General features: G+C 35.4%; 1 protein-coding gene and 1 long non-coding RNA gene across 11 annotated transcripts in view; both read right to left on the bottom strand.

Annotated features, from left to right (window-relative positions):
- klhl13 (kelch-like family member 13) overlaps window positions 1–18,313 on the bottom strand; it is a 93,928-nt gene that overhangs the window by 49,633 nt on the left and 25,982 nt on the right. For 2 of the 10 annotated variants that reach the window (XM_087251284.1, XM_087251288.1), the window contains exon 1: window positions 5,347–5,834. In XM_087251284.1, the coding sequence (XP_087107410.1) occupies window positions 5,347–5,444 (98 nt within the window). In that variant the 5' untranslated portion in view covers window positions 5,445–5,834. 10 annotated transcript variants of the gene reach the window in all.
- LOC147844063 (uncharacterized) lies at window positions 15,843–18,190 on the bottom strand. Its single transcript, XR_015491505.1, has 2 exons — window positions 16,524–18,190; window positions 15,843–16,434 (listed from the first exon to the last, which is right to left on the bottom strand). It is a non-coding gene; the product is annotated as an uncharacterized LOC147844063 (long non-coding RNA).

Here is an 18,313-nt window from a genome sequence, read left to right as displayed (position 1 = left end):
AAAAAAAAAATCTGAAAACATAAAAATTAATAAAGCAGCCTCCTCTCGAAATGCAGCAGCAAGGAAGCCTGACACATCTCCTGCTTTTATCTGAGATCACAAGGTAGAAAAGGCTGAAGCACAGAAAGAATCCAGCGTGAAAGGTGAACGTGCAAAGGACGAACTGCTGTCTGTTTCTTGCTGACATTTCACTGAGTTTGACTTTGTCTTCACAGGAGACTAAAACACATCAGACAGAAGTTGGCAGAAGATAAAAAAAAACACAAACACACCCTCAAATTCCTGGATGGCTGAGATTCCAACAACAACAAAAAAATCCAGGTTAAACTTTCATTATCATAATATGAAAGAAGGTCAAGGCTGAGGTCCTTTTAGCAGCGGATGAGCAGGACTTTAGATGTGCCACGTTTGTGCAGAGTCTTCACCTGTGCCAACACACAAACACACACACACCCATGTGTGCGTCATTCTCTTCCCCCCCTGCGGCACAAGCTCTCCGGCTGTCACTCCTCATCACTGTTTTAAGCTGAAGCCCAGAAATCCTTCAAGTCACCGATACAAGAATGTCACTTTTTCTTTTTTTTTTTCTTCTTGAATGTGCCCCTAGGACTGTGTGCTGAAGATTTTGTTGTGGTGCATTTGTGCATTCTGTCTTGGTCCACTCAAAAAAAATATAAATAATAATAATAATAAATAAATGACCTGTGATTTCCTGTGCAAGTATTTTAATGAGTATGGACACCTCTCTCTTGCCCTGCCAAGCGTGAAATCCTCACTACAGGCAGCGGGTATATTTAGAGGTGAGGTAACACTTCAGCAGTGCACTCAACTAAACGAATCCTCACCTTCCTTACACTGCATACACATTAACTTCAATAAAGTCCATCAATAAAAAATGGATACATGTTATTGTTTTTTTTCAGAATCAGAACCATATTATTACAGCAGATCATTCCTTTTTTTGATGCGGGTGACACGGTGGCTCAGGGGTTAGCAATGTCGCCACACAGCAAGAAGGCTGCTGGTTCGTGTCTCCTCTGGTTCAATTGGCATTATTGTGGGAGTTTACATGTTCTCCCCGTGTTGGCGTGAGTTTCCTCTGGGTGCTCCGGTTTCCCCCATAGTCCAAAGACATGCTGTAGGTGAAATTAATAAACTAAATTGGCCGTAGTGTATGTGTGTGAATGAGCATGTTCGGATGTTTCCGAGTAATAGGTTGCAGCTGGAAAGGCATCCACTACATTAAACATATGCTGAATATGTTGGCGGTTCATTCCGCTGTGGTGACCCCTGATGAATAAAGGAACTAAGTTGAAGGAAATTGAATGAATGAATTAATTAATTCATTAATTTTTTGACAAGACAAAAAAAAACAAATTTTTTAACAAGCACATTGTTTAAGATAATAGAATTGATATTAGTAACAACAAATACAACTTAGTTTATGGAAGTATTCATTTCTAGATCATTTTAGTTTGATAGCATATTTTGCTTCTGTAACAATTAATGACAATTATTAGAAAAAAAAAATAAAACTACAATTTAATTTACAGTGTTCATTTAACATGATTAAAATGTACAACTACAAACTAAATCTAACACTAACAAATATATAAAAATCCAAAAATCTAACAAAAAGTGATCAGGGGTAGCTTAAATAATGTGTCGGTCTTGTTTGGGTAGGGGATTCATTAGAATAAACATCAACAATCAGTTCAGTGCTCTGGTTTTACCAAGAGTCCAAAGACATGAGTAGGCCCATACAGAATCTGCCGTGCGCAGAATTCCACAGATTCCCGCAGATTTTTAGCCTATCATTGATTCTGTTTATTTACTTGTGTAAATGTGTGTACACTTATATTTATTCAGTTTTTAAATCATTTCAGTAATATTATTGACCAATATGAAAATGCTCATATGATTTATTTACAATACAGTTTGTAAAGTCATTTTGTCCATCGTTTGGTAGATATATATTATGAGAGACTTCCTATGTTTATCAAATAAAGTGAATCTAATTGCATTTGCATTATTAATATTAAATAAAAGTTAAAACGGTATTATTTTTTACTTCATAATGAAGTTTTTATTAATAATATTCCCAAAATCATTTCGCATAAATCCATAGATTTTTAACAAAATTCTTCGCTGAAATAGCAGAAAATGTCTGCAGATTCTATTTGGCCCTAGACATGAGCTATAACTGAATTGAGCTAGCTAAATTGTCCATAGTGTACGAGTGTGTGTGTGTGAATGAGTGTGCATGGGTGTTTTCCAATATACTGGTTTGCGGCTGGAAGGGAATCCGCTGCATAAAACGTATGCTACAATAGTTGGCGGATCATTCCGCTGTGGCAACCTCTGAAATAAAGACTAAGCTGAAAGAAAATGAATGAATGTTTAAACATCAACCTTCACTTTAAAAAGTAATAATGATCGCACTAATTTCATTTTATTTTGATAACATATTTCATTTTATTTTGATTAACTGCACAACCTTAATTATAGCATCCACTACAATTGATGATAATGTGCTTCACTTTAAATTCTCAAACTCATTAAGGGGATTTTGACTGCCTGCCAATGCTTTCATTGTTCATCATGCTGGAAGAAATAAAAACAGCTTTGGAAAATGATTCCAATCATGCGATTACTTCTAATCATTGTTACATTCTCATAAAATTAAACGATTATTAAAACTTTATAGCTTTCAGTATGGTTATCATCTGATGTACACACTCTTATTAATTTTTCTTTTTTATAGCAGCTAGCAGTAACTTCCTGTTGTTTAACATATTCTGTCTCAAAACACACCAAAAGCAGAGAATGATTCATGTGTCCAAGAGGCATCTCTCCTCCCATTGAGAAATACAGAGACCACAGCTCACCCTCTAATCACACACAACACACAGCCAAAGCAGTAAAAATAGATTTTGTTTTTACTGGGCAAGGTTGGGCAGGGAGGGGCGACAGCGGGGTCAGGAACTCAACACTGCAATCCACAAGCCCAAACCTTAAATCTGAGAAGATACAGATCCGTATACATAAACCCAGTTTATTGATTCTCACAGTGAAATTTATGGGGACTGTACACACACAACAGAGCTAAAGCTAGAGAGACACAAAGACAGAAGAAAGATACCATAACCAAGCCATTTTCTCAGATCCAGCCTGTACGTCAGAACTGAACTAGCAAAACCACTTTCAGACGACGACGACAGATATAGCCTATGATTAGTAAGAGAGACCAGCGCCTAAAACTTTCGCTTCACAGTTAACTCTCAAATCACTCACAGTTTCAGTGAACGATGAAAATTAGGTTATAAGATTAGTAGCAGTTTTTTTTTTTTTCAGACACAAGATAAAGGAGTAAAACCCCAAGTATACTTTATGTATAGCAGATCTAAATGCATCAAAACCCATATTTAATCATCAATAATATGAATGTATTATTTGCATATTGCCTGATTTGTCTATAGATGTGCAGATTGCACATGCTTGGAATCGCTTTTGGATTACTTAACACAATCAATAAAAAAATGAACTGTGAATGTTGCATGCTGAATTATTTTCTGTAAGAGGGCATCCACAGGATGATTTTCTAATGTAATCTTCAATAGTAAAATTAAGCTTTATATGTGTGACATGAAAATGATTTGTTTTGTTACTTAAAAAAGACATACTACAATTTTTAACTGTTAAAAAAAATTAGCACATGATCTGACCAAGAAGTGGGAAAACCGAACATGTTTTTGGGCAAAGCAAAACACACTTGGCATTTCCAATTTACACATTTTCATTCATGGTTTCTGTGAACTGCACTAATAGTCTAATATATGGAATAGTGAATGACGATAGCAAGTGATTACAGAGTCAGTCATAAACAGTTAAAGCACACCATGGGTGCAAGACTGAATGTGTGAACCATAATATTAGATTAGAAGCAGATTTAAAACTGTCACATAGGCAGGGGACAATAAGGTTTACTGCGGTTTGGAAAAGTCAAGGTTTTAAAACCCAATTTTCTGCTATACCATTCCTATGGTATGTGTAAGATTTTTATTTACACTTTTTTTTAATGACAAAAGTATCTCCAGCAGAAAAGATGCCGTTTTAAATTGTACAGAAATGAGTGATTTTGAAACTAATGCTGCAAAAGAAGTCTATGATTTATTTCATTTTTTTAGCCTGACAAGATCACTGCTCCAAAATAATTAAAATGATTCACAATAATAAATACTATTGTGTTCATATGGAAAAAAAGTTTTTTTTGTTTTTTTTTACCCAGACATTTAAAAAGAATATAGAGGAGTAATCACAATACTGTGAAACCATATTTTTAAGCAAAATTATCATACCATCAGAATCTTATACCGGTCCATGCCTACTGCTGAATATTATTTTCCTAAAGAAATCCCAAGCTGTAATCACTGTCTTGGCATATATATTTATATGTTGAGTAAAAACACATTACCTGAACTTATGACTTCTTTATTCTAGCCATAGATGTTGCATCAGTAATTGTCAAAGTGAAATGTCAATTTTCCAATCACTCACATTTTTATATATCTTAAAGCATATTGCAATAAGTGCTTTATGAATAAATGTAAACTGAGTTGAACTACAATAAATCTTACATTTCACACAAAAAAAAAATTGGAAACAATTTTCACGGGACTTTAAGATGATACACAAAACCCATTGAAATGCCTTAGGTGACTTGACAAAGGCTCACGTGTTAAAATATCTTATTTAAACGGATTGATGTAGCATTAGCTGTAAACCGGTCAACAAATAAGGTGAAGCTGTGATAGGGGTGCCGAAATAAGGATTAAAAGAGCTGAAGCCCGATAGCGGTCATCTTCCGCGTATCATCCAGCATCAGTGCTGCATCCTCCAGCAGCCCACCGGGCCCCCACCCACCACCACAACAACACAAGCGCTCAAATCCAGGGCGCACGACACGCCAGGACAAAAGACTGCTTCACTGGCTGTTTTCACGGCCCGGTGCGTACTAGAGCTCGTAAACAGAGCCGCGAGGAGAAAACCGCTTGAATAGAGAAGAAAGCGCATGCAAATCCTCCGCGGGTGGAGGAAACCAGGCGGCGCGCGGACACACGCTAAACGAGAAAAACGGGTCTCAAGACCTCTCTAAACGTCCACAATTTAGGTTACAGAGAAACGAGGGGAGGCGACAAACCGACCCCAAAACAAGCACAGTAGCAGCATCCCTGATGTACGACTAAAGGCGGAATATAAACACTCTCACGCGCCCTCGGTCACATTTAAAAGCACACACACACACATTCACACACTCTTCAACGCGTTAATATTACAGCTACTTACATGTATGCTGGGGAGAGTGGCGAGGACCTGGACGTTTTAAGGACGGGCACGGGAAATTTCCAGCTGACGGGCGAACCGCTTTTCCATTTTAAAGGCATGTTTTTCCAGTCAGCACTTCTGAGATACAGCGCGAAAGAGAAGAGACGTCAAGAGCGAGTCCATGAAGAAGCGGCCAGCGCGGGCTTCCATCCCCGGCAGCCCCTCAACGAGCGCAGGGAGGAGGAAGAGCAAAGAGGAGGATCAGCCGCCGACACTGGCAGCTCTGTTTGAGGCAGTGCTTCTCTGATTGACGGAGCTCCGCGTCTGATACCGCAGACAAGGAAACCGGGAGGAATGACACTTTAAGCCTGAGCCGAGAGCTGAAAAGCAGGTGTGCCTGAGCTGAGCATCATCTCCTGAGAAAGAGAGAGGGATGATGATGATGATGATGATGATGGAGGGTGGGAAAAAAAATAGGCACCGTCGCGTCCGGTCAGCGCAGGGAAGAGGCATGCGCGGTCGGTGCACTGGATGTTCAGCTGAATGCAGGCTGATGTGGCAAGCCGAGTTAACATGTAGTCATCATTTAATATCGGTATAGGCTATACTGAAATAGGGAAATATGCAATACAATATATTATGGTAACCATAACTTTTATTAAATATCTATTAACTCTTTGTGTGTGTCTTATATGCCGTATGAATGTTTGGTATTATGTTGTTTAGATTTCAGCTTCTTAACATTGTTTCCCAAGTGTTGTTGCTTTTTAATAGATTAACTACACCGTAAAAAAAACAAATCATGGGTGCTTTTAATTTTAAGATGAATCAAATTAATCATATAAATCCATTGAACTTATATTATGTTATACCTACTTAAAACAGCTAGCGTAACTCGATTAACTTAGTTTAATAAGTTACAATGAACTAAAAACATATGCTGTCAGGACTAATTATACTATTTACAGTGTAGTAACTGCCAGTTAGTGCCATTTATATATATTTATATATATATTTGTTTGTGTGTGTGTGTGTATGTATATATATATATATATATATATATATATATATATATATATATATATATATATATATATATATATATATTAGGGGTGTAACGATTTATCGTTGTACGATTAATTGCGATGCAAAAAAGTCACAATATGCATCGTGGCGTTATGACGATTTGATTACGATATGACGTCCGTTTTCTCCTATTAGTTGAGCTGTTTGCACGTGAGCTACGTTCCACCTGCTGTCACACGTGAGTTCAGATTGCAGCAGCAGTAATGTTAGCAGACCAAGATGAGTGGAGTTGAAATAGAGGATGGCCCATCCTCTCAAAATCAGACGTCTGGCAACATTTCGGTTGTACAGTCATTGCTTTAGAATCGTCCACTTTTTGACATGCATACTGGTCAAACATAGCCTAAGTTTTAGTCTTCACAGTGATTTACATACTTTGCACAGCGACATGGATACCTCCTAATGGTGTTGAAAGAGTCACATACTGTATTTATAAGGTACAATTCACCCTAAAATATCATTCTGTCTTCATATAATGTATTGGCGGCCGCAAAATGACACATGACGTAAGCTGACCGTGAGCTGTTAGGGCGGACTATGATAGACGCGCGCGCGCGTCTGCTTTAGTGAACAGAACCTGCAGGTTGTGACTAACAGGTAATAAAGTAGTAAACAACATTCAGTTTGTGGAACAGAGTGATTGTTCAGGAGCCGCATGGGAAGTATGAACAGCAGTGGAAATGAAACCGAAAGCGTGCACATTATTTAAATAATCATATCGCATTTTAGAGTTATGATTACGACGAGCATTAACTCATTTGAGTACAGAGGTACACAAAAATGCACGTCAACATGATACACTTGATAGCGCCGACTTTAGCAACGCCGAAGAAATAGTAAACCTGCCTAAACTGCTGAAAAGAGCCACGACTGTCCTGTGTAACCCTGTCACTCATCATGCCCAACATGAAGACAGCCATCCAAAAAAACCTCTCAGACAGATAAACATAAGTTCAGCATTATCTTATAGAACTGCTGATTTTTTTTTTTTTTGACAAAGCAAAGCCTTAAGCTCTTACTGTTAAATTCAATTGAATTGAATCATTTCAATAATATTTTATAAGAAGTTTTTAAATTGTTTTATTTTCCAGAGACAGGCCTGTTTAATTTATTTTCTTAAAGAAGGTTCAGTTTAACAAGTTGAAAAAATAAATACATAAAAAATAGTTTACTTGGTAATTAAATTTTTTTAAATAAAATTTGCATTTCAGTTTAATGATTTTTTTTTTATTCCAAATACCTTGATACATATCGAATCTTGAACATTATATCGTGATACACATTGTATCGTGAGCTGAGTGTACACCCCTAATATATATATATATATATATATATATATATATATATATATATATATATATATATATATATATATATATATATATATATATATATATATATATATATGTGTGTGTGTGTGTGTGTGTGTGTGTGTGTGTGTGTGTGTATAGTTTTTGGCATATTTCTAGCTTTCTAGCTTTAGTAGTAAATATACATTGCTACCAGTTATATTGTAGCATGTTTTCCCAAACACTATTTTCTATTCAGTATTGGAGCCGTTCATTAGTACTGTATGCAAGTTTGTAAATTATGCCTTCTCTCCACCTCTAAGACTCTTTTCTCTCCACGTCTAGGTCGAGCAGACACTTTCTTATAAGCAGCCCATAATTCTTGGAAAACACTGTGGAATTCTGAGTGTGCTTGACAAACCACCAAATAGGACACACTCTCTCCTGTCTGTACTCTTAATAAATAAAAAAAATAAAAATCATAAATAGATTCAACTTAAACTTGTCATAATCTTTGGATTAAAGCATCTTCTAAAGCAGGGGTACCCAAACCCTTCCTTATGAAGAGCCAAAAACCAAACTTGATTTAGGGTGGTGGGCCGAAGCTAAATATACCAAATTAAAAAAGTATTAATACTTTTATTTTAAAAAGATCAAATCAGCCACAACAGATATACACAATCTTATTCAATACTTTGGTTTCACATAAATGAAAATAAAATGTTCTTTTTAAATGTAATAAAATATAAACATTTAAATGTAATTTAAAACTCAATGGAGTTTAGTGTTTTTCACTCAGTAGTGAAAAATGTCTCCTAATAGTGTTTTAGCAAAGTGCCACACATATGTCAACATAAAAAAGTGTTGAAAAAAATCTGATTAATGCACAGCATTTAATTAAAACATTTAATTTTAGTTTTGTTTTTTGTAACTCAGAAAACAAACTAACTAACAAAAGTTTATGTTGAATTAGAAATGACGATCTCTGTTTGGAGGGATTCGCCTCAACCTTCCCCATCATTTGTCTTTATCTGATCGGTTGGCAGGCAAAACGAAAGTTATCATGGGCCAACTTTGACCCACAGGCCCTATAGTTTGGGAATCTCTGTTCTAAATGTGTAAATGTAAGTAATGTAAATATTTTCACCACAGTTAACTAGTAATGTTTTTTTTTATGGTTTATGTGTTTTCTAACTGTTGTTTTACTTGTACCAGTTTGTTAGTACAACTTAAAAAAAATATAGTATAATAATCATAATGAATCTTTACTACAAGCATTCATTTAGTTATTGAAACCATTTCTTGTTTCCTTATAGCAACACCTGTTTTATAAATGTCTACTTTAAATAAGTTTAAATTGATGTTTGTATTGAAACCATTAAGTAATCATTAAGATAAATTATTAAATGTGATGCCTTATAAAGCAATTATCAAAACAAGAGTTATTAACTGGGACAGATCCATGTTTCTTATGGCAGTGTTAATTTATAATGCTTATAAAAAAAAACTACCTAAGCACTTGGAAGAGTTATTGGAACCTAATAAAAAGTAAATTGGATAGTCACAAGTGACTAGTTCAGAGATGCCCTAACTAGGGCCTGCAGGCCAAAGTTGGCCCATGGTAACCTTAGATTTGGCCCGCCATCCCATTTGAGAAGAGAGGGAGAATGACGAGGATGGTTTAGAAATTGTCATTTCAAATCTAAATGTAACCTTTTATTTGATTTTTATTGTTATGCTAAAAAAAGCTAATTAAAGTTAAATGTTTCAATTAAAATGGTGTCAATTATTCAGATTTAGTTTAAAATGTACAGAATGTCACCCAACGGATAAAAGACTTTGGTGAGCACATTAAGGCAAAGGCAGATTCTGCTTGACTAGTTTATTCAGCTCTACTAGTGTTATAATGTGATTATGTTTTTATTGCAGTAGTTATAATTAAAAACTTCATTCTGCATTAGGTAATACCATTCAAAGTAATGTTTTCTATTTATTTTTAAATATTGGAAAATAAATTAGGAAATTATCCACAGCAACTTTAAAATTGTTTCGTATAGTTGTCGTCGGCCCACGGCTATTAATAATATATGGTTTTTGGCCCTTATACAAAAATGGGCACCCCTGGACTAGTTGATGAATGAAAAGCCAACAGTAATTCAATGACAAAAAGCTGTAGTTTACCATGATTGATGTTTGACTGCTTGTCACTATTTACATAGTGAAAATCTCTACTGGATGGCAAATAGCTTTGAGAACAGACAATTAAAAATAAAATGGCTTGCCATAGCTGACTGCAGAGCGCTAGTAAGCGAGCAAGAGCTCAGTGCTCAAATAAGAGTTTAATGACCTGGTATAAAATACAACACGACTGCAGACATGAAAAAATTTCAAATTCCAGTACAAATCTCCTGAACATTAAAGAACACCAATCCTGTTTCTTGATGTTACGTAATGGTCAAGAATTTCCTACTGATGTCCATTATGAGAGACAGGTCTTTTCAAAACATCTCTAGCTAGGCGGCGCAAGCAGGGCAAAAACTATACCGCGGGGCTCTTCACCCACTGCCGTGACAGCACATGTCAAAGAGGAGAGCGAGAGGAAAAGAAAGAGCTTCCACATTCATTTCTGCGATTATGTCCTTCTTTATTAAAAGTGCTGACAAGAGGTCAGAGTCGATGTCCTTTCGCTTGTTCAATCCCTTTCTGAATGTGCTACAACATTTGAAAATGTGACCAAGTGTGGTTTGCTCTCTCTGTTGTTTAGTGATGTTCACTATGCATCTCTCTCTCTCTCTGTCTGTGAGCGACATGCGGTGGACTTATGAGGTGTGGCTCTTCTGTTCCCTCAGTTTTTTTTTCAATACATAATTTGTCCAATATGTAATTTAGATACATGTTAGTTTACAGAACAATTAACCTAATTAGATTAGCCTTCTCTCTCTCTCTCTCTCTCTCTCTCTCTATCAGGTAATGGAAAATCTGACATTTGTCTTGAGGATGAATCCAATCACGTAGTGGCAACTCAATGCTTTTAGGCATGTTGACATGGTCAAGATGATTTGCTGCAGTTTAAACTGAATCATCAGAATGGGGAAGAAAGGGGATTTAAGTGACTTTGAATGTGGCATAGTTGTTGGTGCCAGACGACTGGTCTGAGATTTCAGAAACTGCTGATCTACTGGGATTTTCACGCACAACCATCTAGAGGGTTTACAGAGAATGATCCAAATAAGGGAAAATATCCAATTAGAGGCAACTCTATGGGCACAAATGAATTGACCCATAGGTCAGAGGAGAATGGCCAGACTGGTTCCAGCTGATAGAAAGGCAACTGTAACTCAAATAACCACTCGTTACAACTAAAATATAAAGAATGCATCTCTGAGTGCACAACACATCCAACCACCGGGTGCCACTTCTGACAGCTAAGAACAGGAACCTGAGTCAACAAATCATACAGGCTCACCAATATTGGACAATAGAAGATTGGAAAAACGTTGCCTGGTCTGAAGAGTCTCAATTATTGCTGTGACATTCGGATGGTAGGGTCAGAATTCGGCATCAACAACATGAAAGCATGGATTCATCCTGCCTTGTATCAACGGTTCAGGCTGGTGGTAATGTCATGCTGTGGGGAATATTTTCTTGGCACACTTTGGGCCCATTGGTACCAATTGAGCATCGTGTCACTGCCACAGCTACCTGGGTATTGTTACTGACCATGTCCATCCCTTTATGACCACAGAGTACCCATCTTCTGATGGTTATTTCCAGCAGGATAACATGCCGTGTCAAAGCGCAAATCATCTCAGACTGGTTTCTTAAACATGACAATGAGTTCACTGTACTCAACTGGCCTCCACAGTCGCTAGATCTCAATCCAATAGAGCACTTTGGTATGTGGTGGAACGGGAGATTCGCATTATGGATGTGCAACGGACAAATCTGCAGCAACTGTGTGATGCTATCATGTCAATATGGACCAAAATCTCTAAGGAATATTTCCAGTACCTTGTTGAATCTTTGCCACGAAGGATAAAAGCACTTCTGATGGAAAAAGTGGGTCTAACCCGGTGCTAGTAGGGTGTACCTAATAAAGTGACCGGTGAGTGTATGTTAGCATGTTTTTTTTCTGTTAAAATTATTGTTCTGTATTTTAAAAAAAAGTAAACTTATGAGGAGCAAAATGAACATGAAGAATCAAGCAATAACGACTGAAGGAAATGCTGAAAAATGAAACATTTTCCCACAACAGGAATAGATTACTTTTTATTATTCATGAAAATAAAATCAGCAATTTAAAAACAATATGCAAAATCACTGCTTGTTTTAATCAAGGTGCAGCCAACTATAATCAGTTTTCCAACAAAAATGTGGAACAAAGTATTAACCCCAAACTTCTCACTTCTTTCAGAACTGTTACACTTTCTGAATTTTTTTATGACATAAAACATGCAAGGACAAAAAAATCATCAGCAAAAAATGATTTCGATGCAAATCATTTTAGGTGTTTTTTTTTCCATTCCAGCCGTATCCGATTCAACAACAAAAAAATTATCATTTCACCAGGAAATTACAGACATGACAGGCAGTTAGCGTGCATGGCAAGCTATATCAACTTTTGCAGCTAAAAGCAGATGCTTCCAACTCATCCAAAATGATTGCACAGTCACTGTTGGCAGCCCGTCTGAACATCTATGTGCTCCAAACATCTGTGACCATACTCTAATCTGTTTGACAACAAGTCTGGCGCATATTTACACACAAACAGCAATACAAACCGGTTATATATATGGCAACACAGTGGAAAAGCAGCACAAACCTCCACAATAACCAGTTCAAAATATCAAATGGCCTGCTATGGATCTTGTTATAAGCTGTACTTACAGATAGAAAGATCATCAGAGGCCATAAGTGGGTTAATTCTAACAGTACAGGTCAGGTACCATAACACACACAAAGCAATGTTCTCCTCACAGGTAAGCAAAACACACCACAATTAGAGCACATTAAAACCACCAGTGAATATACACCATCCATTTCCCTGTTACATTGATGGGGAAATAAATAAGCAGCATTTTAAAAGGACACAGAGCCTGTAGCTGTAAGCCTGCAGCTCAGAGCAGATGCGTCACTGTCTGAAGTGATAAACTGGACAGTGAATCTGTTAACAGAAGCTTTCATTAGGAGTTAATCAGTGCAGGAACACTAACGGAGACAACAGCAAATTAACCACTCACAAAATAAAAATCAATGTTTTTTTTTTTTGCTGTAGCTTACTTCTGACTCGCCCCACCATCCTCTTCAGCTACTATGGATTCTCCATTAAGGTATTACAGATAATGGCGACCGATTAGAGGGTAAGCTAAACAGCACGGAGAAGCTTAGCATGATGTCATTGTCTTTCTTTGAGCTATTGAGATTTCAATCTGGAATCCGGTTTGTGACCCGATCAAAGGCCACCCACATTCGACTGACAGTGACATGAAAAACCTTTTATTGGCATTTCAAGCCATGACAATTTTCCATCTTTGAGATGTACAGACAGGTGAGACAGCAGTCTCTTAGAGGGGGGATTTATCAAAGTGCCTTTAAGGCAAGTCATTTGACTTGGTGGCCATCTTTTAAACACCTCTCGGGCAGTACGCTCAGGCATTTTGTTTGAATGGGGAAACAACTGAACAACCGTCTCATAAGATTAGTTTTTTAAACATCTGATTCAAACAAAATCTTCATTTTTTCAGGTTGTTCGAGATATTGCACGTGCGCATTCGAAAGAAACGAGGTCACGACACCAACCTCATTTATGGCCGTTCTGTATATTATCATCCTCTGTATAATGATCGCCTTGATCGCGCTGGTCTTCTAAAGTAATCTTGGTCTTATCGGCGAATCTCCTCCAGAAATGAAAGTGACTCTGTTTACAAGTTTGTGGTTGTTTGAATAGTTAATATCATGTGATGTGCGTTTGAAAGTACGGACTGTACCTTGCGTTTGTTTCATACAGATTACAAAACCAAAAATACGTTTGTTTTCAAGTATAGCTGGTTCATTCAAAAGTACAGATTTAAAGCTTCATGTTGATTTGTTTCTTATGTCTGTGAAGTAAGTATTCACTGAAATTCAGTGCGTTTGTTGACCACAAAAACAAAACAAAAAAAAATCGTAAAGCAGACGTCTGGTCCGGGCTTCCCCCTGGAGAAACGTCAGTCTATAGCAATCGATGATTGGCTCCTGTACTAGTAGGCTAGGCTTCATTCACAACATTGACTGTTACACTTTTCCCTATTCAAAACTATACGAGTGACGTGTTGTGTATTCTATAGTGTTTGGATTTATACATGAGCAGTGGCCAATTTGGATATAGCAGCTCAGGTTTATCCAAGAAGACATGCATAAATGCAGTCAGTGAACTCAAATATGGTTCACATAAATTCTATGGCTGGACATTTATAATCTTACTCTTAATTTGGCTTAATTTAATCTGACTTTAATTTGGGATACTACAAATTAGGGCTGCACAATATTTAATTTCAGCATCAACATCGCAATGTGTGCATTCGCAATAGTCATATTGCAGGATATGCAATGATTAGTTTGGTTTATAGTCGTTGAAAAACCACAGGTTAAACACAAGATTTAATGAGACACAGCAGATTTTAACCATAATAGAGTGAAAGTTTATCATCTGCATGTGTTTTTAAGGCCTGGGACTGTTAAAAAAAAAAAAAAAAAAAAAAAAAAAAAGTCTAATAAAGATTCATTCTATTGAATTGTTTATGTGATGAAGACTATGCAGTGTTATTTTTCATTTGATTATTACATTTCTGTACCTGAATACTGTAACTTTCTCCAAAAAAGCAATACAGCATGGTTTGTTTCACTTTAATATTTGCTCCATTGTGTTTATTTAAGACTGTAGTCCGTTTATAATATGTATATAATAAATAACATAAACATATATTTATATTTCACTTTCCTCCAATTCAATCTAATCTTTTCAAATAGAACTATTCAAGTCATTTAGGGGAAAAGTATTTAGAATTGCAATATATAAATTGCAGAGAAAAAAATAAAAATATCGCAATGTGAATTTTTCCCAATATTGTTGAGCCCTAGTACAAATTGTAGGCTGAATACAAAAGCGTAGGAACCCAGTGTTTCCCCAACCATTGTGTTAGGGGGGCACGTATCATAAAATATGTTGAGTCAACCAGATAGAAATCAATGGTGCTGTGCTTTGCGTTGAGTGTGTGGCCCATTGTCACAACACGCATTTAGACAAAGCCTGTTTTTACTAGGCTTTGTGAGATGTATCAAATATCAAAACTTGTAATGCACAAATACACATCTGTGCCCTCTTTAACCATTTCCAAATTGTTTAAAGAGCTATTAAACAACAATAACCAAGTATTTATTTTCAAATTTTTATTAGATTTTTTTAACACTAAACATGATAAATATGTGCTCTGATATAGAGATAGAATATATATATATATATATATATATATATATATATATATATATATATATATATATATATATATATATATATATATATATATATATATATATATATATATATATATATATATATATATATATATATATATATATATTTATATATATATACATACACAGTCGAAGTCAGAATTATTAGCCCCTCTGTTTATTTTTTTTTTCCCAATTTCTGTTTACGGAGAGAAGATTTTTTTTTCAAACCCTTTCTAAACATAATAGTTTCAATGACATCTCTAATAACTGATTAAGTTTATCTTTGTCATAATTACAGTAGATAATAATTTACTAGATGTCTTTCAAGATACTTCAATATAGCTTAAAGTGACATTTAAAGGCTTAACTATGTTAATTAGGTTAACTAGGCAGGTTAGGGTAAATAGGCAAGTTTTTGTATAATGATGGTTTTGTTCTGTAGACTATCAAAAAATATATGCCTTAAAGGGGCTAATAATATTGACCTTAAAATGGTTCATAAAAAATTAAAAACTGCTTTTATTCTAGCCAAAATAAAACAAATAAGACTTTCACCAGAAGAAAAAGTATTATAACACATACTGTGAAAATTTCCTTGATCTGTTAAACATCATTTGGGAAATTTAAAAAAGGAAACAATTTTATTAGGGGGGCTAATAATTCTGACTTTAACTGTATATATTTATTTATCTAAAGGTATCCCACAAAATTGATTTTGGACAAACGCACACCAAACAAAACCTGTTTCAGCCACTGATCTAAATGCCTCTGGCTGGACATTTATAAGAAATGTGTGAGATTGGTAATTTAAAACTTAAGGGGCAGCTATTTTACCCCTTTTTCAAGATTTAAGACAAGTCTTTTGTGCCCCAGATAAACACCACAGTGACAGACATGAAAGAAGCAGATCTCAGGTGAGAAATACTACAGTACGAACTTAACCGATGATTATTACTTGATGTATTTGCTGTGGAGTTGCAAGAATAAGTCGCACACAATGTCGTTACAAAGTTCACGCAAGCACATACAGTACGCACATTTAACTTTGCAGTGTTTATGCATGCAAATGCGACAGGATACTCGTTAATATCCACTGCTGTATGGATATCCGTTAAGTTGATGTACAAAATAAACCTGATTTAACATTCACAAACCGGGATTGAAGCTTCTTTTATAATTGTACTGACATGTGGCTGTGGTGATAAAGGCAGTAAAATCTCTGTGATTCATTAAAAACAAACTCATTCTTGATCACATTTGATAATGATTGATGACCACAGAGAGCCGAACTTTTAAACCTGTGTTGACATGTTATTGCGCGGATGTCACTATATTTGGTGGGTGGGGAAACTGCACTCCTACGACACATTACGGTGGAGAGATTTGGATCCTATTTTAACTTCTGGAAATTAAAAAAAGAGACTTATTGTTTTTCTTTCACTCCAATGTGACTGAACACAGTACACACAGTTCTGTCCAAACAGCTTACAAAAGATGATTTTCATTATAGGTGCCTTTAAAAGAGAAGAAAAAAAACACTCAAGCCTGCACATATTCATCAGCAAGTGATAGAAATGTTGAAAACAAAAAACATAAAATCTTAAGACTTCAACAATCAAATTAATGTTAAGATCCTTTACATTTATTAGTCATGTTGCAGAGAATTTATTCAAAGGGACTGACAAGTATGCTACAAATGTGTAATCAATACAAATCAATATTTATACTTATCCATACAGAATGTTCATCATTACCATCTTGTCATTTAAGGCCTATATGTGTGCTGCAAGTCTTATCAAGCCATAGACTATCTTTATGTAAGGAACTGAATATTTGTGTGGGAATTATTCTTTTAAATTGATTGATTAAAACGCATTTGTTGCATGTAAAATCCATTGGCTTCATAACACCATACAGTACAGTATGTGCATATCAGCTCACATTATGTTTCACCATCTTTCACACACAAACACTAAAGACAAATGGCTGGCAAAAAAACAGTCAAGTCCATTAACGGCACAAATCCCAGCTAATTCCATTAGTTAAGCAAATATCATCCTATAACACAGCCAACAACAAGAGACAAACAAGACAAATGTGTGACACGACAGTACTGTGTAATAATGTGAGCTAGTGAGAATGAGATGTGCAGTTACAGAAAGTAAAGGAAAAGTACAAAGAATATAAGGAGGTATACAAATACAAGTAACACCCACACAGCTGCAGGTTTGTTTTTGTGGACTGTGGGGACATTTTTATAGGTGTAATTGCTTTTATAAATGTACAAACTATATTTTCCCAATCACACCGTACAAATGGCTGTGATTTTAACTGTAAAAAGAAAAAAAATCTACAGTAAAGATATGTAACCTGGTTAACTGTAAGTTTAATATAAACAAGGTAAATAAACGTACACTGACTTTGCCAAAATTCCCTTCATGACACTTTTTATGCATCTTTGTTGATATAACTGCTGTGTTTTTATTTTTCAGTTATATAGATTTAAGCTACAGCAAAAAATTGGTAAATATTATTATTGCATTACTTTAATTGTATGTGTGTTACTTGAATACCATGATAGTGTTTAGTTCAGTAGTGATTCGGGCTGCATGATATTGGGAAAATCTGACATTCCGATATTTTATTTTGCTGCAATTTATAATGCGATATGACTACAATTTCGGCAGATTACTTTTATAGCTCTATTTAAAACAAAATAATTAACTTTGATTGTACTAATCTTGTAGAGGACAAAATCAAAGAAAATGCAAGTATAAATAAATAATATAGAGCAAAGATAAAAGTGAAATAAGTCGTCAGATATTTAGGTACAGTATTACGATACAATATTATCATGATATTTTGCCCCTGATAATAATATCAGTGATTTAAATCACAGGAAAACCACCCACAATATATCATGATGTTTATAAATAAAGTGGGAAAACGCATAAGACGTATTTTTTTGTATTAACAGCACATATAATTCTTATAATAATAATTATATATAATTCATCTCAGCATAGCATAGTTCTTGTGAAACTTTACAATAATAATTAATATTTTTACAATACATAGACAGGTAGGTTCAGTGTTGAGGTGGGGGTAGGCGTTAATAA

This window comes from Danio rerio, chromosome 5, assembly GCF_052040795.2.
Source record: "Danio rerio strain M-AB ecotype USA chromosome 5, GRCz13ab, whole genome shotgun sequence".
Classification (NCBI taxonomy): domain Eukaryota; kingdom Metazoa; phylum Chordata; class Actinopteri; order Cypriniformes; family Danionidae; genus Danio; species Danio rerio.
The sequence above is the reverse complement of the archived record's forward strand: the minus strand, read 5'-3'. Positions and strand labels throughout refer to the sequence as shown.